General features: G+C 42.0%; 1 protein-coding gene across 1 annotated transcript in view; it reads left to right on the top strand.

Moving 5' to 3' along the window:
* The window catches only part of ASIP (agouti signaling protein), a 117,737-nt gene extending 92,745 nt beyond the window's left edge, over positions 1-24,992 (top strand). The window contains exons 2-4 of the mRNA XM_060233247.1: positions 14,998-15,155; positions 21,189-21,250; positions 24,409-24,992. Of these exons, the coding sequence (XP_060089230.1) occupies positions 14,998-15,155; positions 21,189-21,250; positions 24,409-24,588 (400 nt within the window). The 3' untranslated portion in view covers positions 24,589-24,992. The remainder of the gene's footprint in view (positions 1-14,997; positions 15,156-21,188; positions 21,251-24,408) is intronic.
* The last annotated feature ends 722 nt before the right edge of the window (positions 24,993-25,714 follow it).

The following is a 25,714-nucleotide window of genomic DNA, read 5'->3' as shown; positions in this document are numbered from 1 at the left end:
AAAGGGTGCTGAGGAACAAACAAATTTGATTATTTTTATAGCAGACTGGATTGCTAAAGGTCTAAAATTAGAAGACAAAGTCTGCCCCAATATTGTTAATACATAGCATGCAGACATTCAATCTAACAATAAAAAACAACTACCAAGAGACATTATTGTAACAATTTAGGATGCACGTGTAAGAAAACCAATATTGGCAGAGGCTAGATTGGTAGGCTCACTAACTTTGAAGGAAATGAGATTCAAATTTTTCCAGACCTACCCAGGGCAGTTCTTCAAATCCAGTGGGTTTTAAAGCCAGTTACAACGAGACTACGAGAAGAAAAAAAAATATTGCTGGCTGCTCTCCGGAAAACTTTTAGTGACAAACTTTATGAGGACTGGGATGAGGACAATGGACTTGATCTTTTATACAACTTGGAACTGGAGGTGCCTAAGGACCAGGAAGAGGAGAGGCAGTCTTCAAAAAGAAAACTTTTTTTCCCATTGTTCCCTCAAAAATCTAGCAAGATTTCAGTTCCTGCTTCTAAAGACTAATATTAGCTTATAAACCTGATCTGCAGTCACCATATAATTTAATACACTTTCTAAGAACTCTTAAATATTTTAATTTACCTTGTTTTATAACTAGAAGTGGAAACTGAATTTTTTATGTATAATATTTTATGCTGTACTCAAGCTGAATTATATACTTTGGTTTTTCTAATACCAGTTGTTACTTATTTTTCTTTCTTTTTTGGATGGGTCTCTGATTGTATTAAACTTGACTTGACTTGAACTCTTAAAGGCTTTTTCCTCATGTCTATTTGAAATATGCTTGTAACACTTCATTTGGAATTGTGGTATTTTACAGATTTTCCTTTATATTAAAAGTTAGAATATTATAGGCAGGCTATAACATTCTGTAATTGGGAAAGGGGGGATGGGAATTAGTAACAGATTCAGAATTAGAACAGAAATATTGGGGGGGGGGGTTAAATATAATAATGGCTTTTCCCTGGGAGATAGAACTTTTAGTCGCTATACCTGGCTAAATTAGTCTTCTTTAGTTGGGGGCCTGTGGGTGATTTAGATAGTAGTTAAACAATATAATAGTGTAGAGTTACAAACAATAGGATTAGAACCTGAGAGTAGAATCAGACACTTCAGAAAGGGGGGTGGGTTGTGGGTAGGTTTAGTAAGGAGCTATAGGTTAAACAGTTGAATACATTGTCCTTTTCATTATAGTGTTTTTTCCTTAATTCATTGTTGTGATAATATCTAAAAGCTATTTATTGTAAATAGAGATAACAGAAAATAGATTTAATAATTCATATTTACAAGTTTATAATTTTAATGTAAATAGTTCATTTGAAATTGTTCTTTTAATTCAGAATTAGTAAATCTTATAAGATACATTTGATCAACATATGAGAACAACAGGATTAAGCAAAAATGGATGACATCTTTCATTTTGAAATCCAAACCAGATAAGAAACATATTTGAGAACTGATTATCATCCAGTATTAAAAACTAAATTGTATAGCCAACAATACCATGCTCATGGTTCCTCTAGAGTTAGGGAAGTTGCAATATTACTTGCCAAGACACTAGTCCATTTGCAAAGACATACTTAATGATCCAAATGGCCATTTTTTTATTATTAAAGGCTCTTTGGATAACAGTATTTAAACTATTGCAACTATTTATGATCCCAATGATCGGCAAGAACAATTATTAGAGAATGTATTCCAAACACTTCAGTCCTTTTCAGAAGGCCACCTAATAATTGGTGGAGACTTCAATCTGATCATAGACCATAATTTAGATAAATCCAAACTGACAAAGAAATCAAAACATACAGACAGAAATGTTACTAGATTACAAGCCATGATGGGAAAATATCATTTATGCAATATATGGAGGAAACTTCACGCAAACACATGTGACTATAATTATTACTCTCCTCATTTTTCATCCTACACTAGAATAGATGATATCTTATGTTCTTACTCACTAGTGGAACAAAGAGTAGATGCTGAAACTGACCCATTTATGTGATCCAACCATGCTTTCGTGGAATGTTGTATAAGTAAAACAGAACAAGCCCCTATACAATTCAATTGGAAATTATCTAAATCAATTTTATTGAGATAAAGCTGCAAAGATGAACTAACCAATCTTATTTCAAATTATTTTAAGGTAAATGATACCAGTCAGCTTGCAATTCCAATGGCATGGGATGCATTCAAAACTGTTGTGTGGAACAAATTAATCACCTTATCATCCCATTTCAAAAGGGAAAAAAACCAAAAAAATCACAGAGATCTAACATTATCTAAAATCACAGAGATGTTAGATAAAATTTAGGATTTAGAAAACAACCCAAAATAACAGGCTAAAAAAACCCCTATAAGGCTGATAACAGACAGCCGCTTTGGGAAGGCTTGAAGTCACCCCAAATATAGCTGGCCAGAAATAGAGCGCCCCAGAGCTTCTGGATGGCACTTGCAGAAAGGGGCAGGCCTTGGGTGCCAGGGGAGCGTCTGGAATGCTCATGTGTCCCGTTTACAGCTCCCTGGGTGCTCTTCAGGCACTTCCAAGCCTTTTAGGCAGCCTGAAGCCGCCTCGGAGGCGCCCCAGCAAAAAGGCACCACTTTTGCAGTGGTGCCTTTTTGAGGTGGGTGGAGCAGCCTCAAGGACGGGGTGACTATGGGATCTGGACACCCACCAGATGTTTGCATGTGGAGGAGTTTTTGGGGTCGCCTCCTGAGGCGTCTCTGGGTTGGCCCAAAGTGCTAGTCTGCTAGCAGCCAAAGTGTTTGTTGACCAGGGCCGGCTCCCTACAAGGCAAACTAGGCAGTTGCCTAGGGCACCAGCAGGGCAGGGGTGACAAAATTGACCTCCCCCTCGCAACCGCCTAGTTTGCCTCCCCCCCGCGCCTCCTCCTCCTCCCTCCCTTCCCCACAGCATGTTAATTTCAAAGCCTGAATGGGCTCTAGTGCTGCGTTCCAGCTATCTAAAGCCTCCTCCCGCCTCCTTCTCCTCCCTCCCTTCCCCACTGCATGTTAATTTCAACAACAAACTTGGGAAAAATCTCCAAAAATTTAGCTTGGAGGGCATGTAAAACATTTAGATAGTAGAATCTTTTCAGGAGTCAATAACAAGGGAACCGACTGTCTAACATGGTAGAGCTAAGCAAATGCTTTGCAGTATACTATCAGCATTTTTATTCATCAACAATCTCCAAAGAAAAATCTATTTAAAAAATTTTCCACTCAACATAATTTAGTTAACAAACTTTCCACAGGTTTATGGAAAACGAAAGTGTGCAGTCTAGTGGGTAGAGTTTTCCTCCATCCTATAATCAGGTTTGTTAACTTCATTTCACTATATATGCTTCTGAAATTAATGCAAAACAAACAGAGGGACTGTGCTGGCTTCTCTTCCTTTCTTACATGTTTCACAAACTTAGGGAAAGAGCCGCGTGGTTCTGCCTGCTCAGCCCGCCAAGATAGCTTTCCTCCTGCAAAAATTTAAAGGCGCACACACAGTCCAAAACACAAGCAGTATGCAAGGTTCTTTTAAACATCATTTGCAAGGTTCTTTTAAACATCTTTAAAACATTAAAGGCACATCATGGTTGTTGGGGCAATGCAGAGGAGCCTGCAAAACTGGGAGATCCCTTGCCAGGACCTGGGGGCTATGATTCCCAATAGAGTAAGAAATACAATAGGAGAGGTCACTGCAAAAAACTGCCTACACTAAACCTAATGGTTACTGTGACCAAAATTACTAAATACTCAAAAGATTTATTGCAATGACAGGTTAATAAGCAAATACATATTGACAAGCAAACACATCATAAATCAATTCCAATCCTTGAAAAGGCATTCCATAGTGATGGCACAGATTTCAGTGTGGACTGCAGTAACATGAAGTATGTTGCAATTTCTTGAATCCCATGAAAAATTTCATCCAAATACAACAGGACAGCCGGTGTTCCACTTCCTGTTTCAATACAGTTTTCCTCAGGCACGGGATTATGAACCAATTTCATAAAGTCATTGAAGACGTACCGTAATTTCTAAGCAAAAGCTTATACAGGACATAACATCTCCATCCTTATTTTCTCATTGGCAAAAAGCTCATATTGCTCAAGCTTCAGAATGAGGAGATTGGGGGGGGGGGGCGTACAATTGCCATGGTGTGAGCATTTTTGCCAGGGGACTTTCCAGAATGCATAAAAGCAGGACCTGGTGAAACACACTGGAGCAGAAGTTGCTAGTAAAGACACCAGCTCTTTCCCTCCCCCTCCCTTCCTCCCCAGGTATCTTGGCCATGGAGGTGGGGGGAGCTTGGCTTTGTGCCTCTCCTGTGCAATTGAGGGAACAAGGTGCAGGCAGGCTGAGACAGGGATCTATGCTCTGGGGGCTGAGAATTTGTGCACCAGGACACACTGGTGCAGTTTAGCAGGAACATTTGTCTGGAAATGAAAGCATGCACAAACAGCTCCGAGAAGCCTGGTTACAAAAGGAAAGAAAAGGAGGAGAAGGGAAGCCCCATCTGAGACTAATAACCCTGGAGACAGGCCAAGCAGGCAGCAGTTAGCAGCAACTGGGAGTGGGTAGGGCAGCCCATCAGCCATGCTCCTTAAGTCAAGGCTTAAAATCAGCAGACAGCTGCAAGGGGGAGACTGATGGAGTAGCTACAGAGGGACAGACAGGACCAATGGACTCTAGACCCTTGCCCAGCTGGCTATGAGCTACAACACTACAAGCTGCCTGGGATATCGCCAGTCCTGCCACTGTAATATATTATCTACCTTGTATGATGTAACCAGATAACTTTTAAACTAAAAAAAAAAATGCTGAGGGTTTTGGAAGGGGTGCATACAACTGTTTAAACATAACTGTTAAAAGTTTACTAAATCTGTGTGATATTATATTGCAGCTGATTAGATAATCAGTAAAGGATTCATCAATATGTGTAATTAAAACAGGAGAAATAACAGTTCATATTCAGCAGCAACAATGTAATACAGAGTTCAACTTATTTGCATCTAGGGATAAAACATACTGTATTACCTCAATGGAGCAAACAGTTCTCTGGGGTCCCCTAGAAGTTGTGCTGGGGAAAAGGTTTGAGCTGATTCTTCCCCCATGCCATGGTCCTGATTTGAGTTGGGCCACTGGACATTTGGGAAGTGCAGAACTTGGCGTGAGAACTATTTTAGGAATTCTTCATATGCTTTGACTCTAGTGAAGATATTGTGGCTGCCTTTCTAGGAATACTGCACTGCTGAAGCCTATAAATGAGAGTGAGAGGTACGCCCTTCAATTTTAGCACTGCTGAAACATCTCTTTCATCAGGCAATAGCCTTTGCTTCCTTTGACTCCACATTGCTGCAAGTGGCTGGGTTTATTCCACATTGGACAGTGTAAGGAAAGGTAAGGCTCTTTTTATATGCTTTTATCTTGTGCTAAATGACTCATTTGAAAATGAAACTACAGACACTGCAGGGGTTTCATGAACTGTACATCATCTCTTCAACCCAACCTGGATGCAGTGGTGGAACGGCCAGGGTGTCAGCTTGCCCAATGGCAAGTGGGCCCTGTGGGCTTCTGATGCAGTGGGCTCCCTTAAACAATATGTTTAAAATGTTAATGACCTTTTAGTAGCTTGAAAATATAATAGAAGTTCCAATATTATTACTGTAATGCAACTAAAAATTTACTTTGCATTTCTGTTTTAATGACACAAAGTAGGAGTCCAGTAGCAGCTTTAAGACCAACAAAGTTTTATTCAAAATGTAAGCTTTGTGTGCATGCACAATTTTTCAGACAAGGAATGAGGTACAGTGAGCAGAGCTACATATAGCTGGTGGGCAGTGGTTTAGAAGTGTGCATGCACACGAAAGTTGACATTCTGAATAAAACTTCGTTGGTCTTAAAGCTGCTACTGGACTCCTACTTTTTTCTCTTGCTTCAGACCAACACGGCTGCCCACCTGGATCTATTTTAATGATTTTTTTTGTAATAAAATCATTTTTCAAGGAAACCTCTGTATTTCTCTTCTGCAGTTTTCCTTTCCTCTGTAGTTTCCCTTCTGCCTTCAAGTTTCCTTGTCCCCAGAGGCAGGTTGGCCATTACAGCTACTGGGGAACTTCCAGGTGGGCCAATGGCCTGTCCCCCCCACCCTCCCTCCCCCCTGCAGGCATGAAACAAAAAGCTCTCCCAGGAGATCAGTTGGTCTGGCAAACCTTTTCTTTTTTCTTCCCCATACTGTGACCCCTGCATTTGTAAATGAAGGGCACCTTGCTACCTTTGGGACAGAGCATCTTCAGCAGAGCTACCAACCTCAAGATAGAGCCTAGAGTTCTTATGCTGATCCAGCCCAGAGAAGGAGGTCCGGGGAAAGAGGCAAGCAGTACATGGCCCAAGCAAACAGCATGTAGCCAGGTGCCCAGTCCAGAGAAGGCAGCACCCTACCTCCGACAAGTTGCAGGCAGATGTGCCTAGCCTAGCAGAGTCTGGTTTAGCATACTGATGGTCATGCATAGCTCGGCAGAGCTGTGGGAAGTGCCCAGTCAAGTCATGCAAACTGTAAGGCTGGCTGGCTTTTTCTTCTTCTCTCTTTCCCCCTCTTTACTGGGGATGTCACCAGGCTGGGATGTAGGGCAGCCCCTTGTCCACAGCTATTTTCCCCACTTGGTCTGGGTCTGCTTTCCCCTACCTCAGAAGTGGCCAACACAGCTTCTCTCTTCCTATTATGATCTGGAACTTGTGTTTCACAACTTGGTGTATGCTTAAAGTCACTGTTACTTATTTGATCCCTTTTTAAGATTGGCAGTATTTTTCATGGGTCATTTCTCCTGTACTTATCAGGTAGGGCAGGGGTGGCCAACAGTAGCTCTTCATATGTTTTTCCCTACAACTCCCATCAGCAGCTCCTACTGCTGCTTCCACCTGCACCTTCTTGAGCTTTGGCATCTGGCTTCAGGCAGCGGGAGTGGCTCCTGCCTATATTGCACAAGATGAAGTCCATCTCTTGCTTGGCCCCAGTGGGGGGCAGTTATTCTAGGGTCCCATTCTGGAGGTTTACCCAAGGTCATAGAATCCCTAAGACTGCCTCAGAGTGGAGGGGCCATTTGCTTTGCTTGCAGCTACTGCTACTACTATAGTACTACTACTACTACTACTACTACTACATCAGCTGCTGCTACTATGGTTTTCTTTTATTAAATTTGCAATATATTGTTATATTCTTAAAAGAAAATTAATACAAAATTAATACCAATACATTAGTTTTTTTCCCTCCTCCCCTCCCCCCTTTTCATGACTCCCGCCAGTGTTTACTTAAATTGTTAAAAATACAAGATAATTTTATCAATCGTAGAATCTTCATATTAAAAACCTTATAACAAATGAAAAAGAATAAGTAAAGGAAAAACCAATAATTGTAGTCCATCTTCAGTCTTATCTTTCAACCCTTATCAAGGTGGAGGGGTGGAAACAGGTAACACAATAAAAAAACAAAAGAAAATTATTCCTTCTTAATTTTAGTCCATTACTTCACAAGACTTCAGCTGTTATCAAAGATCACTAAATGTTCCTTTACCTTCCAATGTTTTTCAACATATTTTTGAAATTTCTCCCATTCCATTTTAAATTTTTCCAAGTCATAGTCTTTTTTCTTGTATGCTTGTCCATTTCACTCCAAGACATAACTTTTAAAATCCAATCCCATTTTTCTGGTGTTTTATCTTGCTTCCATAACTGCGCATATAATGTCCTTGCAGCTGAAAGCAGATACCACACAATCATTCTATCTTGTTTCGGAAAACTTTCCATTTGTAATCCCAACAGAAAAGTATCTGGAGACTCTTAATGTCATAACCTAAAATTTTTGACATTTCTTTCTGAATCATTTGTCAAAATTGTCTTGCCTTTTCACAAGTCCACCGCATATGGTAGAAAGAACCTTCATGCTTTTTACATTTCCAACATCTATCTGACACCTGATTGTTCATTTTTGCCGTTTTCTTAGGTGTCATATACCACCTATATAACATTTTGAAGCAATTTTCTTTAATGTTGTAACATGTCGATATCTTCATAGAGTTCTTCCATAAGTACTCCCATGCTTCCATTTGTATTTCTTTATTTATATTAATTGCCCATTTTATCATTTGAGATTTAACTACTTCATCTTCCGTAGACCATTTCAATAGTAATTTATAAATTCTTGAAATCAACTTTTCATTATCCCCAAACAGCATTCTTTCCAATTCCATTTGTTCTAGTCTTATACCTTTGTTTTTAATGTCCTGTTCCACCAAACCCTTAATTAGTTGCAATTGAAACCAATTATATTTATACTGTAATTCTTCAGCCGATTTTAGTTCCACCTTTCCTCCGTGTATTTTTAATAATTTTTATATGTTAACCGCATCCCTTCATCAGTATCTGATAACTTTATTACTTCCGTTGGCACAATCCATAGTGGCTTTCTCTCATCACCATATTTTTTATATTTTGACCAGTCAGTCAGTCAGTCACATTTTATTTGTATCCCGCCCTCCCCGACCAATGCGGCTCAGGGCAGCTAACAGCAAAAAACTCAATACATACAATATACAATAAATAACAAATAATTACAGTTAATTAAAATCCGTTAAAATTCTAAAAATATTAATACTTTGTGCTACTATCACTGGCAAGTTTACTGGTAGTTTAGTAGTTTCAGCTGGTGAAGGCCGTCTGGAACAGGATGGTCTTGCAGGCCCTGCGGAACTGTTCAAAGTCCCGCAGGGCCCGCATTTCTTCTGGAAGCTGGTTCCAGAGCTGTGGGGCCATGACAGAAAAAGCCCGAGTACGGGTGCTCTGGAGTCTTACCTCCTTTGGCCCAGGGATAGTCAGCAGGTTCTTCCCTGCTGACCTCAGTGCTCTCGGGTTCATATGGGGAGAGGTGGTCCCTAAGGTAGACAGGTCCTCGACCATATAGGGCTTTAAAGGTAATAACCAGCACTTTGTAACGAATCCGGTATATAACTGGCAGCCAGTGCAGTTCACGCAGCCCTGGCTGTATGTGCTCCCGCTTTGGGAGCCCCAGCAACAGTCTGGCAGCCACGTTCTGCACTAGCTGCAGCTTCCGGGTTCGGCACAAAGGCAGCCCCATGTAGAGGGCATTACAGTAATCCAGTCTCGAGGTGACCGTTGCATGTATCACTGTTGCCAGGTCCCGACGCTCTAGGAAGGGGGCCAACTGCCTTGCCCGCCTCAGATGAAAAAAGGCTGACTTGGCAGCGGCTGCTATCTGGGCCTCCATTGATAATGAAGGCTCCAGTAGAACTCCTAGGCTTCTTACTCGTCAAAGACCGGGAGAGGTATTTCCCCCCCCCCAGAGCGCCCCGACCCAGGCAAAGGACCTCTGTCTTCGCCGGATTCAATTTCAGCCCGCTCAGCCTTAACCAAGTTGCCACGGCCTGTAGTGCCAGGTCCAAGTTCTCTGGGGCGCAGCCAGGCCGGCCGTCCATTAGCAGATAGAGCTGGGTGTCATCTGCATATTGGTGACACCCAAGCCCATACCTCCTGGCAATCTGGGCAAGGGGGCGCATATAGATATTAAATAGCATTGGCAAGAGAACTGCTCCCTGAGGTACCCCACAATGTAGTGTACGTCTCTGAGAGAGCTCACCCCCGATTGCCACCCTTTGTCCCCGATCCTCAAGGAAGGAGGAAAGCCATTGTAAGGCCGACCCCCTAACCCCAACATCGGCGAGGCGGCGGGTCAGCAGCTGGTGGTCGACCGTGTCAAACGCGGCCGACAGGTCTAGCAACATCAGCACCGCCATACCACCTTGATCCAGGTGCTGCTGGAGGTCATCCACCAAGGCAACCAGCACTGTCTCCGTCCCATGACCTGGGCGAAAGCCGGACTGGCAAGGGTCTAGGATGGAAGCGTCATCCAGAAAACCCTGCAACTGCAGCGCCACTGCCCTCTATAATTTTACCTAAAAACAGTACATTCGAGACTGGCCGGTAATTTGCCAATTCGGCTGGGTCTGCTGAACTTTTTTTTCAAGAGGGGGCGGACCAAGGCCTCTTTTAAGGGCATTGGAAAGCACCCCTCCAAGAGGGATCTATTTATGATGTCCTGTAGAGGACATCTAAGCTCCCTCAGGCAAGATTTAATTAGCCAGGAGGGGCATGGGTCTAGATCGCAAGTTGTTGGGCGTGCAGAGGAGAGAATTCCATCGACTTCCTCCAGGCTGAGTGGGTTGAAATGATCCAGGACTAAACCTGAAGACAGGCACGGAGCAGGTATTTAACAAGTTTCTTCTTATATAATGATGTGAGAAAAAACCATCCAGCTTGTTTTTCCCATAATACTTATAAGCATGCCAACCAAAAATACTTCCATGACCTTCTAAAACCAACAGTTTCTTATTTAATAACGTCATCCATTCCTTAATCCACACCAAACACACTGCATCATGGTACAATTTTAAATTTGGCAACTGGAAACATCCCCTTTCTTTTGCATCAGTTAAAATTTTCATTTTAATTCTTGGTTTTTTCCCAGCTCATACAAATTCTGAAATCTTCCTTTGCCATTTACTGAATTGTTTATTATCCTTCACAATTGGAATTGTTTGAAATAGGAACATAATTCTTGGTAAAACATTCATTTTAATTGCAGTAATTCTGCCCAGCATAGACAAGTTCAATTTATTCCATTTTATCAGATCTCCATCGATCTTACACCAAAGCTTCTCATAGTTATTTTTATACAAGTCTATATTCTTCATAGTAATTTCCACACCTAAATATTTTACTTTTGAAGTAACTTCACACTCTGTTACAGTTTGTAATTCTTCCTGTTGACACCTGGTCATATTTTTGCAGAAAATTTTCAATTTTTCTTTATTTATAGAAACCTGCCAGTTCTCCATATTCCTGTATCTTATGGAGCAGCAATGGTGTTACATATATGGGATTTTCATTGATAAACATTACATCATCAGCAAACTCTCTGTATTTATAAGAAAAGCCTTTTAGTTTCAATCCCTCTATTTCCTTATCTTCTTGGATTTGCATAAGCAAAATCTCTAAAGTCATTATAAATATCAATGGAGATAGAGGGCAACCTTGTCTTGTTCCTTTGCTAATTATCATTTTTTCCGTCAAATCTGTATTCATACAAAGTCTTGCTTGTTGTTCAGTATATATATCCTTGATCATTCTTATAAAATCTACTTCTAATCCCAATTTCTCCATCACTGCAAACAAAGTCCCAATTCACATTATCAAAAGCTTTCTCTGCATCTGCAAAAAATAGTGCCACTTCTTTTTCAGGGTGTTTCTCATAATATTCAACAATATCTATAACAGTTCTGATATTATCTCTAATTTGTCTCCTGGGAAGAAATCCTGCTTGCTCATCTTTAATGAAATTGTTCAGATGCTGTTTGAGTCGTTCTGCTAGTATCCTAGCATATATTTTATAGTTGTTATTAAGTAATGAAATTGGTCTATAATTTTTTACATTTGTGGTGTCTCTGTCTTCTTTCAGTATCAACAAAATTACTGCTTCCTTCCATGTATTTGGTATTTTCCCATCGATCCTTATAATATTAATCAATTTCTGGAATTTAGGTACTAACGTCTCTGCGAGGACTTTATAAAATTTTGCTGTAAAACCGTCTGGACCTGGTGCCTTACCCGATTTCATTGAATTTATTGCTGCTTCAATTTCTATTTTTCCAATTGGTTCATTTCAGACCTTTTCCATATTTTCTGTTAAGGGATTTACTTGAATTTTCCGTAAATATACATCTATTTTTCTTTTTTCCACCTTTTGGCCTTGCAATAACTTAGCATAATATTTATAGAATTCGCTTTTAATTCCTGCTTGGTCAACAATTTCTTTACCTCCCAATACAATTTTGTTGATAAATTTATTCTCTCTTTTTTTTTTTCATTTGCCAAGCCAGGTATTTTTCAGGCTTATTTCCTCCTTCAAAAGATTTCTGTTGTAGTTTTCTAAGGTTCCATTCTACCTCTTTATTTAACAAATGTCTCAATTGGTTCTGTAATATTGTAATTTCCGTTATAATTTTCTTTTTTCCCGGTCTCTTTTTGAGTTCCTTTTCTTTCTTTCTTTTTGCAATCTCTTTTTGAATGTCCAGCATTTGTTTATCTTTAGCTCTTTTATCTTTGTTATTCATTGTAATTAAAATACCTCTCATTACTGCTTTATACGCATCCCACACAGTTTGAAATTGAATGTCCTCTTTTTCATTTATTTGGAAGAAAGCGTTAGTTTCTTTTTCTAGAGACACCACTATTTCTGTTTTCTGTAGCAAATCTTCATTTATCCTCCACCTCCTAGTCTTTTTCACACACTTTGCCGACCACATTAATGGATTGTGATCTGCCCCCATTTTAGGAAGCATCTCTATTTTTTTCATCATAAGTCCAATATCTTTTGTAGTTCATAGCATATCAATTCTTGAGAAAGAGTTGTGCCTTGCTGAAAAAAAGGTATAGTCACACACCATAGGATTAAATTTAGTCCTGGAATGATAGATAAAGATCTTCTTACCTTGAAGCCAAATATATCCTTCTTTACACCGTCCTTTCCAAAGATAGATATTAAGATGTTAGAATAGTCCAAAAAAAGCTTGAATCATGATGAATTTAAGTTAATTTAATGACCACGGAGACCCTCTGTAGATGCTGGAATGCAATCCTTCGCCGGGGGCTCTTCAAAGCCTAAAAGGAACCCCACTGGGACTCCTCGTCAGGCAAAGTATATCCCCTCAGAATTTCCAAAGCATATCTTGACCTTCTCCCTAACTGAGAAAAGTAGGCAGCAGGCGTTGAAATCACCTTCTCTACCCAGAACAGAGCTTCCGGTCCGCTCCTCTTCTGAGAAGCAGCTCAATTCTCCATGATCCAACCCCGGAAGCCCTGCTACTATTGTTTTCTGTACCAAAGGAACATAAAAGTGAAACAGTGTAATGGACAGACCAATTAAAATAATAACAAATAACAAGATATTGGAAGAGTTATATCAAGGATTGTCACACCAATGAAGCAGGGAGGGCAGCAGGAGCTTGTGAACTTTTCTGCCTATGTATGTAAATGCAGGGCTTTTTTGTAGCAGGAACTCCTTTGCATATTAGGCCACACACCCCTGATGTAGCCAATTCTCCAAGAACTTACAGTAGGCCCTGTAAGAACCCTGTAAGCTCTTGAAGGATTGGCTACATCAGGAGTGTGTGGCCTAATATGCAAAGGAGTTCCTGCTACAAAAAAAGCCCTGTGTAAATGTGCCTACCTTTGGGGGGGAGGGGTTGTAGGGAATGTGGAACAGGGGGCCAGGTTCTCCTCCATCTAATAAGGCACAGGGTGGATGGTGGATGGGCAGAGCAATGCCACCATACACAATGTCCTATTAAGCTTTTAGTGTTTAAAATGACATATAGTCCCATTCTGCATCCAATTGTTTTTCTTTTTCTCCACTATGAATCTCTGAGCACTGTGGCCAGCTCCTCTTAAATTCATTTCAATACTAAGTCTTTTTCAACAAGCCTTTAAAAATAAGTCACACAAAATCCCCTGTAAACCCAATAATATAAATACAAACCTATCCTTGATAGCTAACACAAGCAAAACATTTCTAATCGCACCCTGTTGATCTTACTACATATTCTCATTTAGTCAGTGGCTTAATATCAGGAGGCCTCCCTCTATTGATCCTGCCATCTGTAATGCATAAACCTGAAATATTATACATAGCCATTCCTTCCTTCTATATACAGCAATGCTAAGGTTAATCCTTGTTTAACCTGAGCCTCAGGCAATAAACTCACCTTAAAGATCTAAATCTCATTTTGTGATGCACCCTCAAATTACTCCCCCTAACAAAATTTATAGTCATTAGTAGCACAGCTCTAGGCAGAACTGACTACAATGGAGCAGGCCCTTCTTCCTAGGACTCTCCTAATATAGTCAGTATAAAGTCTATATCTTTAGTTTCAGTTGGATAACAAAACTCCAATTTCACTGTACCAACTTCTACAGTCTCTGTTGATGCCTTCCAGTTCTCATAGACCTGTTCTTGGCTGCATTCCTCTCTCAGACCTCCTCCTCCTCTTTTCCCTATCTGTCTCCTTTCCCTTGGTCCCCTCAGGAAAAAAAACCTGCTGTTTCATAAGGCAGGGGCATGGGAAGATGTAGTTCCTAATCTCAGAACTCCTATTACAATTATATGGATATCAACATGGATTTTACCATCAAATGACAGTTCTGTTTGCTTTCACAAGCAATTCTTCACAAGCAGTTTCAACAGTTCTGTTTACTTTCACAAGCAGACAGGAAGGAAAGTTTGGTGATGGGACCAGGAATAATGGCAAGGTAGGAGAAGTCCTCACTGTACCTTCACAGCTCTGAAAGTAGGGCTGCCAGCTCCAGGTTGGGAAGTTCTTCAAGATTTCAGGGTGGAATCTGGGGAGAGCAAGTTTGAGGATGGGAGATGTCTCAGCTGGATATAATGCCATACAGTCCACCCTCCAAAGCAGCCATGCTCTTGAGGTGGGGTGGGAAGGTCTCTGGAGATCACTTGTAATTCTAGAAGATTTCCAGGTCCCACCTGAAGACTGAAAACCCTAGCTAGAAGACAGATTTGTGGGTTCTGATGCAGCAGAAAGGCTGAGTGTTGCCTGTCAATCCACCAGCCCTTGCTGTTTTTCATTATACCTGGAGAGTCAAGAATTTTTCATTCTTGACTTATGGAGGCATGTACAAGTACTGCAATAGATATTTGCAGACTAATGAAACGTCTAGAGAGAACTTTTCACCAATACAGCTTACAAGGCGAAAAAAATTAATTAAAGATTGTTATGATGGCAGCTGTGAAAGCTTCAAGCGAAAGACCTCACTTCTTTAGGTAACTTTTCTACATGTGATTGATAGAAATTCTTTTCTCCCCCCCCCCTCCCCCACTAGAATGGAATATAAGAACCTTCTCTTTGGCATCCTTCTTTGCTGCACTTTGCTTACAGCCAGCTATTCTTACATGATATTTGAGGAAAAACAGAACACAGACACCAGTGTGGTGAACAACAAAATGAAGCTCCCAGACCTCCCACCCATCTCTATAGTAGGTCAGTAAAATCTGGTTTTTTGTTCATATATTAAAGGGGATATTATGGTTTCTATAGTTTCTATTAAAAACACCGGTCCTGTACTTCTCTAAACATAGTGTCCTCAAGTTTTGAATATTCTTGTCACTACAACTGAAAACCAAAAAGATGCACTTTCGGTCACAAAATCATTCCTTCTGTGAATGGAGGGATACGCCATGATTTGGAACTAATCTTGTTCTGACCAGAAATAATGTTTTAATATTTCTTAATATCATAAAATATTAAATGGTCATTCCCAGCAAAAAAACAAAACTAGGAATATTTCTACCATACACATATGTATAAAAACCCATCAAACCTTTAGGAGGAACTATATATTGAGGCCCATTTACAGTTATGGGCCAAACTGGATATTTGCTTTTTTAGAAGGTGGGTCCAGGATCCCCACAGTCATTTCAGGTTATCTGCAGTCACACAACAGCTGCGTGGAATACCTATTTAAAGGGGGGGTGGGATAAAGCCCATTTGGGCTTTGAACACTGTCATGGAAAAGCTCCTGCCTTCCCCAGCAATTCTCTGCACTACAACAGTGGTTGGGAGTGGAATTTCCCCATTTTTGCTGCTTCATGTGTCATATGGGGCATTCTGTGTACATGGAGCAGCAAAAACAGGGAAATAACTCCCCCCAGCTGGAGTTCCCTCTAAGCCAGGGGTGTCAAACAAACAGCCCATGGGATGGAACTGGCCAGTCCAGGGCTCTTATCTGTCCAACAAGCAACTGGTATGAGGGATGTGTCAGGAGGCTGCTCAAGGGGTGAATGAGTGGATTGTAGCTTCAGCACTGCAGAACAATCTCATCAGCAACAATCAAGCAGATCCCCTTCACTTCAGCAGCAGCCTTACAGGTAAGTTACGGGCTGCTGTATTCACGCCAGCTCAGGGTTCCAAGGCAAGGTCACACACCTCTCCACTCAGCCTGCAGCTCTGAGGATTCTGTCCTGGATGGCTTTGGAGATCAGCACTTGCATAAGGGTGCACAGATGATCCTCTTCTGGAGCCTGCTGGCTCAGCACCATCACCATATGCAGCGGTGTTCTTGTCCTTGGGGGCATTCTTTGGCAGTTTCCACACACCGTAGGCCTAGTTGTGCCTCTGAGCACATGACCTGGCAGCTGGGCCTCCCTCCACCATGGATCACCTGGCAGCCTTCAGCCATAGGCAGCGGCCTCCTTGTGGGGGGACAGTGCCAGTGATCTCTGATCGTACTGGTTGCTGGGCAGCCTGGAGCCTTTGCCACATGTGTGGCCTTGTGCATGCAGTGCCTGCCTCCCATTGGATGGTCCAGGCTCACAGAATTGGCAGCAGAATTGGACTGGGGAAAGGATTGGCCCCCCTCCCAGGCAGCACAGGTGCATTTGCCCAGCATTGCTGGTTTTCCAGTCTGCCCATGTGGGTTTTCCTGTGCACCCCCCTCTAGCACATTTAGCAGTGAGGACACACCAACTTGGAACTTACCAGCTGTCATCCTTTATAAAGTTTATATCTTTATATCAGTTTGGTGTAGTGGTTAAGTGTGCGGACTCTTATCTGGGAGAACCGGGTTTGATTCCCCACTCCTCCACTTGCACCTGCTGGAATGGCCTTGGGTCAGCCATAGCTCTGGCAGAGATTGTTCTTGAAAGGGCAGTGAGAGCCCTCTCCAGCCCCACCCACCTCACAGGGTGTCTGTTGTGGGGGAGGAAGGTAAAGGAGATTGTGAGCCGCTCTGAGACTCTTCGGAGTGGAGGGCGGGATATAAATCCAATATCTTCTTCTATCTTCTTATATCTTCTTCTCCAGTACCTGGCATTACATTTTATGGCACGTACAGTCTGGCCCAACAAGGTGACATTTATGTTGGATCCAGCCCATGTAACAAATGAATTTGACACCTCTGCTGTAAGCTGTGCACATGACCAGCTGCTCATTAGCACAGGAAGCCCAACTCAGCAGCAATCTGGAGCCGCACAGGATCTTGCACTGCCCATTGCCCATTTTAAGATTGCAGCACCTTTCTGCTCAGGATGTGAACTGCTCTGCTCAGTGCGGTGGGGAGGGATTATAGGGAACATTGCCCTCAGCACTTCTGCAGTGTAGAAAACAGCTAGGGGGGAGAAGCCTTTGCCTGCACTGCTGCAAAGACTGTCTCACAAAAACTAGAGACAGAGCAAATGGATCTATGAAGATTCCGTTTCTAGCTTTGTGCTTACAGCTCCTGTCTTCACAATCTAACATATGTCTCCTATAATTTTAATGGCAATATAGTATAATTTTCCTTTACTATTCCAACTGAGCCCATATGATTCTGAAAGCAACATAGATACAAGATGAAGCAACAGAAACATCACAGCTAATTGTATAAAGGCTCTTCATAGGCATACAGAGATTAGTAGAAATACATTTGCTACTAGTCATCTGTTCACAAATAACTAATTGGATCAAAATGAGAAAGAAGTAATTTGATATTGTGAAAGCTCAACAACATCCAAGCACAATATGGTGACCAAAAACTGATATGGTGACCAAAAACTGATATTATTTCAGAATTTAGTCTAGCCAGATTAAAAAGGGAGGGGGCTGTATCTCAGTCACAGAGCATCTGCTTTTCAAGCAGAAAGTCCCAGGTTCAATCCTCAGTATCCACTTAAAAAAAAAAATCATGTAGCACATGGAACCCAGGAGAGCTGCTGCCAGTCAGAGCAGACGATACTGACCTTGACAGAATAATGGTCTGATTAACTATAAGGCAGTTTCATGTGCCTTCTATCAGCTGAGGTTTGTTCTCCAGCCCTCTTCTTTCTTAAACTCAGCCATCCTGGCTACACTTATCCAACCTTGTGGCTGGACTACTGTAACATGCAATATGATGAGCTGTCCTTGAAGACAACACAAAAACTAGATCAGGACATAGCAACCCAACTGTTGTCAAGGGCTAGCCAACAGGAACACACATCTCACTAATCTGAAAGGAACATTGATTTCCAAGTTCAGTTAAAGATGGCTATAACCTTTAAAGCCTTTCACAGCCTAGGACCCACATACTGAAGGACCATATCTCCCTGTATGTCCCTACCTATCAACTGTGGTCTTCTGGTTGCCATCGTCTAGTTGTTCTCCTACTTAAGTTGGCCTACTCAGCAATTACTGAGATCCCTTTCCTTCGCCGTAATGGCTCCTACCTTGTGAAACAGGAGAATGTGAGGGAGGCACTGTATTTTGAAGTTTTTAGGCAGTGTAAGGCAGTGTCCAAAAGGCATGTAAGGCAGAGATGTTCCACTAGGCATTTGGTTGAGGACAGCAACAGTGTTCCATCTGGCTGGCACTCCTTCCTGGTTTTTCCCCTGTCTCCCCCCACCATGAGACAGCAGCACACTCTGGCAGTTTATTGCCACCTTCTTCTTCATTGTTTTTAGGCGTGTTATTGTTTTAATATATTTGGAATGTTGTCACTTAAATCAAATTTATATACCCCACCATGACCCCTAGTTTTAGGGGAGGATGGTTTAAAAAATCTAATTTAATAAATAATAAATATAATTTTGTTTGTGAGGGGTTTTTTAAACTGCAGGAATTTCTTGAGGATGGAGATTACTGTGGCTTAATTGTATTTTTGTATGTTGGAATTGTACACCATCCTTTATAAGAGAAAGGCAGGATGTGAATATTTTAGCAAATAAATATTTATGAATGTTCAGGAATAATCATGTTTTGCTTGGAAATAAGCCACAGCATACAATAAAAGGCAACTCTAGTGGTTTTCATGGCAAACGCCTTTGTTCTGGACCACTCTTGGCCCAAGATGTTATGTCTCAGTAGCGGTAGGATCTTTAAGACCAAAGTGGGTAGGACTGTGTTCTGCATCATTCAGAGATGTGCACAAGAGCTGACAAAGCAGACAAGGTCAAGAAGTGCTCCATTCTTCAGTATTTGACAAATGATATTTGATATTATACTTCTCTAACTGATCTTGTATCAGACTAGCAATTAAAATCACTATGGAAAAACAACATGCAAACTCCTGAAGCTACCTTATGCTGACTCAGGTTATTAGTCTGTCAGGGTTCATATTGTTTACTATGACCAGCAATGACTCCAGGGTCTTAGGTACAGGTCTTTCACATCATCTTGAACTGCATGTGCCAGGGATTGAACCTGGGACCTTTGGTATGCAAAGCAGACACTCTGCCCTGGGCTATGATTAGGATTGTCAGGTCCAACTCAGGAAATATCTGGAGACTCTGGCGATGGAGTCTGGAGATTTTCCCATTCCAAATAAATAAACATAAAGCAATGCAGTTCCCCTGAGTACAATCTTCATTTCCTCCTCTTTTTTGTTCCCCAGCAGCTTTTTTTCCCCCAGTAGCTGTACTTCCACTAAATGAAAGTGAACACACACACACACACAGACAAAAAGCAGCCAAAATAAACAATTTGCATGCCCATACTTTTGTGATCTCCATCAGGGATTTTTTATTTTTATTTTTTTTTAAGCCCAGCAGGAACTAATTTGCATATTAGGCCTCATCCCCTGATGTCAACATTGTTTCACGCAGGGCTTTTTTGTAGAAAAAGCCCAGCAGGAACTCATTTGCATATTAGGCCACACCCCTGATTCCAAGCCAGCTGGAATTGCATTCCTGCTCAAAAAAAGGCCTGATCTCTATGGGGCAATGGTATAGATAATTTACTCACCAGAGTTGCTGAATGTAACAATCTGCTGTATTTCAATCAACTTAAGGAGAGAGAGATCTAGGGTGTGGACCTCTCTCTTCTTAACCTCTATCCCATAATCAGGTTCTAGTTAACTGTTTGCTATTCCTATACAAACAGCTTCGGAAAGGAATACAAAATGAACAGCAGGACTAGGCTCTCTCTTTTCCATATGAGTTCAGTCTCAGTGAGATTTAAAGGCACACACACACCCCTTCCAAAAAACAAGGCATTTGCAAGCTTCTAACCCTGCCTGAGATCTAAAGGCACAACCTGACTGTTAGGGTGGGGCTTCCCCCCACTGGCCAGCTGGCTAATGGTGGGGAGGAACTGCCTTGCCTGGACCTGGGGACTGGCAAGCCTAGCTATGATCCTCCCCCTTGCAGTTAAAGATGAAGACATCTTGGAAAATACTCATTTTCTGTTAGCTTTGAAGATGTAGCAAAATTCTTACAAAATGAGGTTTCTAGAAGGGCAAAAGAGAAAATCTAGGTTTGCTTCTTGACTCTAGCCTGTAAATTCCTCTTGGGGGCAAGGGTTGGGGTTTTTTGTTTTGGGCATTGGGGATAGGGAATTGTACAGATGGCATTATGTGTAAATAAATACCTCGGCAGGGTACTGAAGTGTCTAAGAAATTGAAGTAGGCTTGCTGGTATTAGCAAAAAACCCATATAGCAGAAGAATGGGTGATGACTGATTAAAGATTGACAGGATTACGTGGGGAAAGTTATTCCTCCCTTGAGTAATCCTCACTTATTAAGAGCATGTGAAGTAAATTAGGATAAAGGCTTACACGAAAAAGCAGCTTGAGGCACAGTTAGGAATATGAAAAGGTGTCAAGCAAGAACAAACTTTAATGAAAGTGGTGAAACCAGTGCTGATAGAAAGTATGAAGTATTCTTACAGGCCTTTTCAATTAGGTCATCCAGTCAGAAAAGGATAAACTAACAGTGCAAAACCCTGCACTCTGTGTCTTTAAATACTGATGTGTGATCCACAGTCTGACAAAAGTTGTGCTAAAATTCTATAGAGTGGGGTTGGGAGTGAGATGGTAATTTAAGGTGCAGCATGATTGGGAAAGAAGGAAAACTGAGTTCTTGTCCTACTTATCTTCACCAGTTTCCTCCTGCCAAGTGTTACATTCTGAGTGCAGCAAAAATGGCTGGGAAGAAGTACTTCAGTGGAAGAAAGTGCCATGAGTGGCACAGATCTAGCACCCCCTTCCATCTGCCCCTCAGTTCCCTTAATATCATAGGGAGTAACAGGCATGTCTTGACTTTTCTTCCCTGTCTTTCCCAAAAGATTTAACCAAAACACCCAAGAAGATAAGCAGGAAAGAGGCTGAAAAAAAGAAATCTATGAAGGTGAGTGATCTCCAAATGCTAGCAAGGCCAACATAATTAAGGTATTTTCTTTTATGTTCCTGTTGTTGATATTCATATCTATATTACTGTTTTATATCTGGTTTACTTCAAGATTCCAAAGAATCTCAGAAGCTATAACTTTGTGAAGCTGCTGAGAATTTTTTAGAATATACCTAGTCCCAGTAAAGTTGAGGTAATAAGACTCCAGACAACCCTAAACTGCTGGTGGTCAATTACGGGCAGCTTGAGGAGTCAGGCTGTCCTGGAGGGTGTTCGTGCTTCCTGAAGGAATGGGATCATCAGTTGGGGAAACTGTTGGATCCTGGCCTACACTTGGTGGCCCAGATCTCCTCTATGGCATGTAGTGCCTTTCAGTAGCTTCATTTGTCACCTATAGTGGTTTGGTTTCCCTGATCTGGCCACAGTGGTCCATGCTCTGAGTACATCCAAGTTAGATTACTGTAATAAGCTTTACAGGGGGCTGCATTTCAAAACAGCCCAGAAACTTTAACTCATCGAAAATGCAGCAGCCTATTGGCTGGAGAGGAATATTGGGATTTTATCATTCCACTGCTGAAAGATTTGCACTGTCTGCTCATGTGTTTCCAAGCACAGTTCAAAGTGTTGGTTCTTACCCTGAAAGCCCTAAATAACTGGGGGCCATGATATAGAAGAACAACCTCCTCCTAGATTATCCCGCCTGCCTGTTTAGATCTGTTGTGTTTCTGTGTTCAGAGATGAGTTAGGTGTAGGGTTTCCAAGGAGACCACCTGCTAGCAACCTACTCTTTCTGCATTTGTTTTTTCAGGCTTTGAGAAAAAACGTTTAAAAAGCAGAGAAGTGACATGACATTGCTCTACAAATCATTGAAAACTCTAGTGATTCCTAGAGCGATAGTGTCATTTACAGTTTTCCCCAGAAGTGAATGCCTCTGGCACATGCACACACATGCACACACACACCACTTTTAAAGCATGGATGGTTTTAAAAGATTAGACAGATTCAAGGAAGGATACACCCATCAGTGGCTACTACCCATGATGGGGAGCCTCCATATCCAGTGGCAGCACATTTCAGTGCCAGGAGGCCTCTTATGTCCTGTTTGTTGACCTTCTGGGGCAACTAGTTGGCTGTTGTGCAAAACAGGATGCTAATAGAGATGGACAACTGGTCTGATCCAGCAAGCTGTATTTATGTTCTTATGTTCTGAAACTAATTTATTTATAAAAATTTTATGCTGTCTCCATGAACTTGAGTAAAATGGCTTATAAAACAAAAAATAGCAAAAATACATATTAATATAGTATTTAAAATCCAGAATTAAATTCCAAAAAAGGTCAACGCTATGCTGGGAATTATTAGGAATGGAATTGAAAACAAATCAGCCAGTATCATAATGCCCCTGTATAAATCGATATTGCAGCCTCATTTGGAGTACTGTGTACAATTCTAGTCACCACACCTCAAGAAAGATATTATAGCACTGGAAAAAGTGCAGAAAAGGGCAACTAGAATGATTAAAGGGTTGGAACACTTTCCCTATGAAGAAAGGTTAAAACGCTTGGGGCTCTTCAGTGCCTTATTAAACCCTGTGGAGGCCCCTAGGCAGTTGAAATTTGGGGACCCCCTTGAAAAATTATCTCAGAGTCTGAGCGCCCGCCCCACCTCCCATGGCCCTCATTGCAACCTGCAAGCACCTTCTTAAAAGTCCCTGCGGGGGAGAGGCAGAGCAGAGAGAGGCGAACTTGGAGACAATGCCAGCAGCGGCCACACCAGGCAAGCTGAGCAAAGAGTGGCTTAGTTGCTGGCTGTGCGTGCAGGCTGGTAGAGCTGCAAGCAGGAGGGAAACTGGGGGGAAAGCCAGCCCGAGGCCCTTAAAGGCTCTGGTGCTCTTTAGCTTGGAGAAACGTTGACTGAGGGGTGACATGATAGAGGTTTACAAGATTATGCATGGGATAGAGAAAGTAGAGAAAGAAGTACTTTTCTCCGTTTCTCACAATATGAGAACTCGTGGGCACCCAATGAAATTGCTGAGCGGTAGGGTTAAAACGGATAAAAGGAAGTACTTCTTCACCCAAAGGGTGATTAATATGTAGAATTCACTGCCACAGGAGGTGGCGGCAGCTACAAGCATAGCAAGCTTCAAGAGGGGTTTGGATAAGCATATGGAGCAGAGGTCCATCAGTGGCTATTAGCCACAGCGTATTGTTGGAACTTTGTCTGGGGCAAGTGATGCTCTGTATTCTTGGTGCTTGGGAGGGGCAATGGTGTGAGCGTTTCTGGTGTCCTGGCCCCACTGATGGACCTCCTGATGGCACCTGAGGTTTTTTGGCCACTGTGTGACACAGAGTGTTGGACTGGATGGGCCTTTGGCCTGATCCAACATGGCTTCTCTTATGTTCTTAAGGTCCAGCCCCACAAGTTTATAACAGAAAAAAATAGATAGTGAACTATTTTTGCCTCAGGAGTCAGGAGAACTACCCACAGAAAAAAGTAATGTACTTGATCATATCTCATGCTAAACATTTAATGGGTCAACTACCATCTTCCCTATCATGGATGGTGAAGTACACATTTCTGGGATTTGCTAATCTGACAGAGCAAGTAGGTAAAGATAACTATTGGAATTTCATTCTTCAGATGAATCCAAACCGTGAGGGATATTTTCTCCTCAACATTGGAGCAGCTGCCACAAACAGGGTGGCAAACAGTGTGGGAATGTTCATGGAAAGCATTCACATGCCTCTGTCCCCATGCCACTTCTGCTACTGCACCCACCCCACTCTTCACTTAGTTGGACCCTGTAGCCCATAAACACCCCCTTCCCCCCTCACTTTTCTTTCCCTACCAAGTGATGTAATAACACTAAGACACAGCTCAGGTAAATTTGGGGGGAAAGCCATTTAAAGGGCTGTGAGGGGACGGGAATAGCACACAGCCATTTTGAAGACAAAGCTATCCCCCCCCCCGACAGATACTCCACCCTCAGCTACCCTGCAGTACCCCTTTAAACCAGAGAAAAACAGGGATCCAGGGGCTTTCTGTGTTCTATGGGGGTGGGGAGAATCCCCATCTAGAGGAAATCTGAGTGTGCTTATGCAGGAGCAGGATTGCTCTTGGGTTTATTAACCTTTCTTGTCTCTTTTTTTCCTCCTCAGAGAAGGTCCCAACAAAAAAAGCATCCCCAGCGGCCAAAACCATCACCCCCTTCTAACTGTGTGGCTACCTGGGCAAGTTGCAAACCTCCCTCTCAGCCATGCTGTGACTTCTGCGCCTTCTGCCATTGTCGGCTATTTCAGACAGTCTGCTACTGCCGAATGGGAAACCCAAACTGTTAAACTCAAACTAGAAATGCCATTGGGACTCTGGCTCTCATTAGACCCATTGGTGCATCTTTTAACCCTGTTGGTCTCATGCGAATTGCAAAGGAAGCCAAGCCTTTGAAGTTGACTAGCTTGCTTTGGCTCCTTCCACAGCCAAATGATTTTTTATATACGTATTATATAGGGTTAATGCTGTCATTAACAAGGCCATCCACATCCATAGGAATTTTGACAAGGAGTAGGAAGGAGGGAGCTTGAGGCTGACAGCCAAAAGAGTATTTACAAGAGAGGTGAAGGCTGCATATGGCAAAGGAATTATGCCTCCCTTCAGAAAGACATTTTATCACGTTACAGTTTTGAACAAGAAGGTGGACCCCCGAGTCACTACATAGCTCCAAACAGGCAAATTCCTGCAGAGTGGACATGTTGTCCCATAGCAGTAAAATGATAAAGAATTATACAGACAGAAGCAGACAATGTGTGGCCGCACTAGAGGCTAAAGCCTATTGCAGTTAGCAACCCAATGTTCCCAGAAATTAACAGTTTCCTGGCACCAATAATCATGACCATTATAGCTTCACTTGGTGCAGGGTACGGGGACTTGCGTGTGCCAAAATTAACTATTGGACGGTGCCACGGCTTCCTCTCCACACTGTTCTGAATTACATGAAAGATGTATTTCCTCCCTTATTTTAGCTTGTAATGAGAGGCTGTGTGCTTACTTTCTGGAGTGGGATATGTGCACTCCTTGATTACTTAAGTAAAAGAGAGAGCTATCCTGCCATCTCCATCTTTCTGTAGCATAAAAGCTGGGCAAATGCACATAGTGACCAGTTCTGAAAAAAGCTGTGCAGGTGGGGCAGGGTTTTGCCACTTGATCAGTGCAGGACACAACCTTTAGCTTGGAAGTTTACTGCAGTGTTTAGTCCAGTTTTCTAATGCCTGAGATCCACCACGAATCCATGTAACTTTGTCCTCTTAATGCATATCAGTCAATATGTAATGATAAGTTCCCTTCTCAGCTATCATTATATGTAAGTTTCTCTCCAGAGCAAATAGCAGCAAACAAGACTGCAGTGATGCATTGTTTACCCTCCTCATACTATGTTCCAAGCAAGCACTTAGAAGAAGAAGATGATGA

The sequence above is a fragment of the Heteronotia binoei genome, chromosome 2 (genome assembly GCF_032191835.1).
Source record: "Heteronotia binoei isolate CCM8104 ecotype False Entrance Well chromosome 2, APGP_CSIRO_Hbin_v1, whole genome shotgun sequence".
NCBI lineage: Eukaryota > Metazoa > Chordata > Lepidosauria > Squamata > Gekkonidae > Heteronotia > Heteronotia binoei.
Note: the sequence above shows the minus strand (reverse complement) of the source record. Positions and strands in the feature narration are given on the sequence as shown.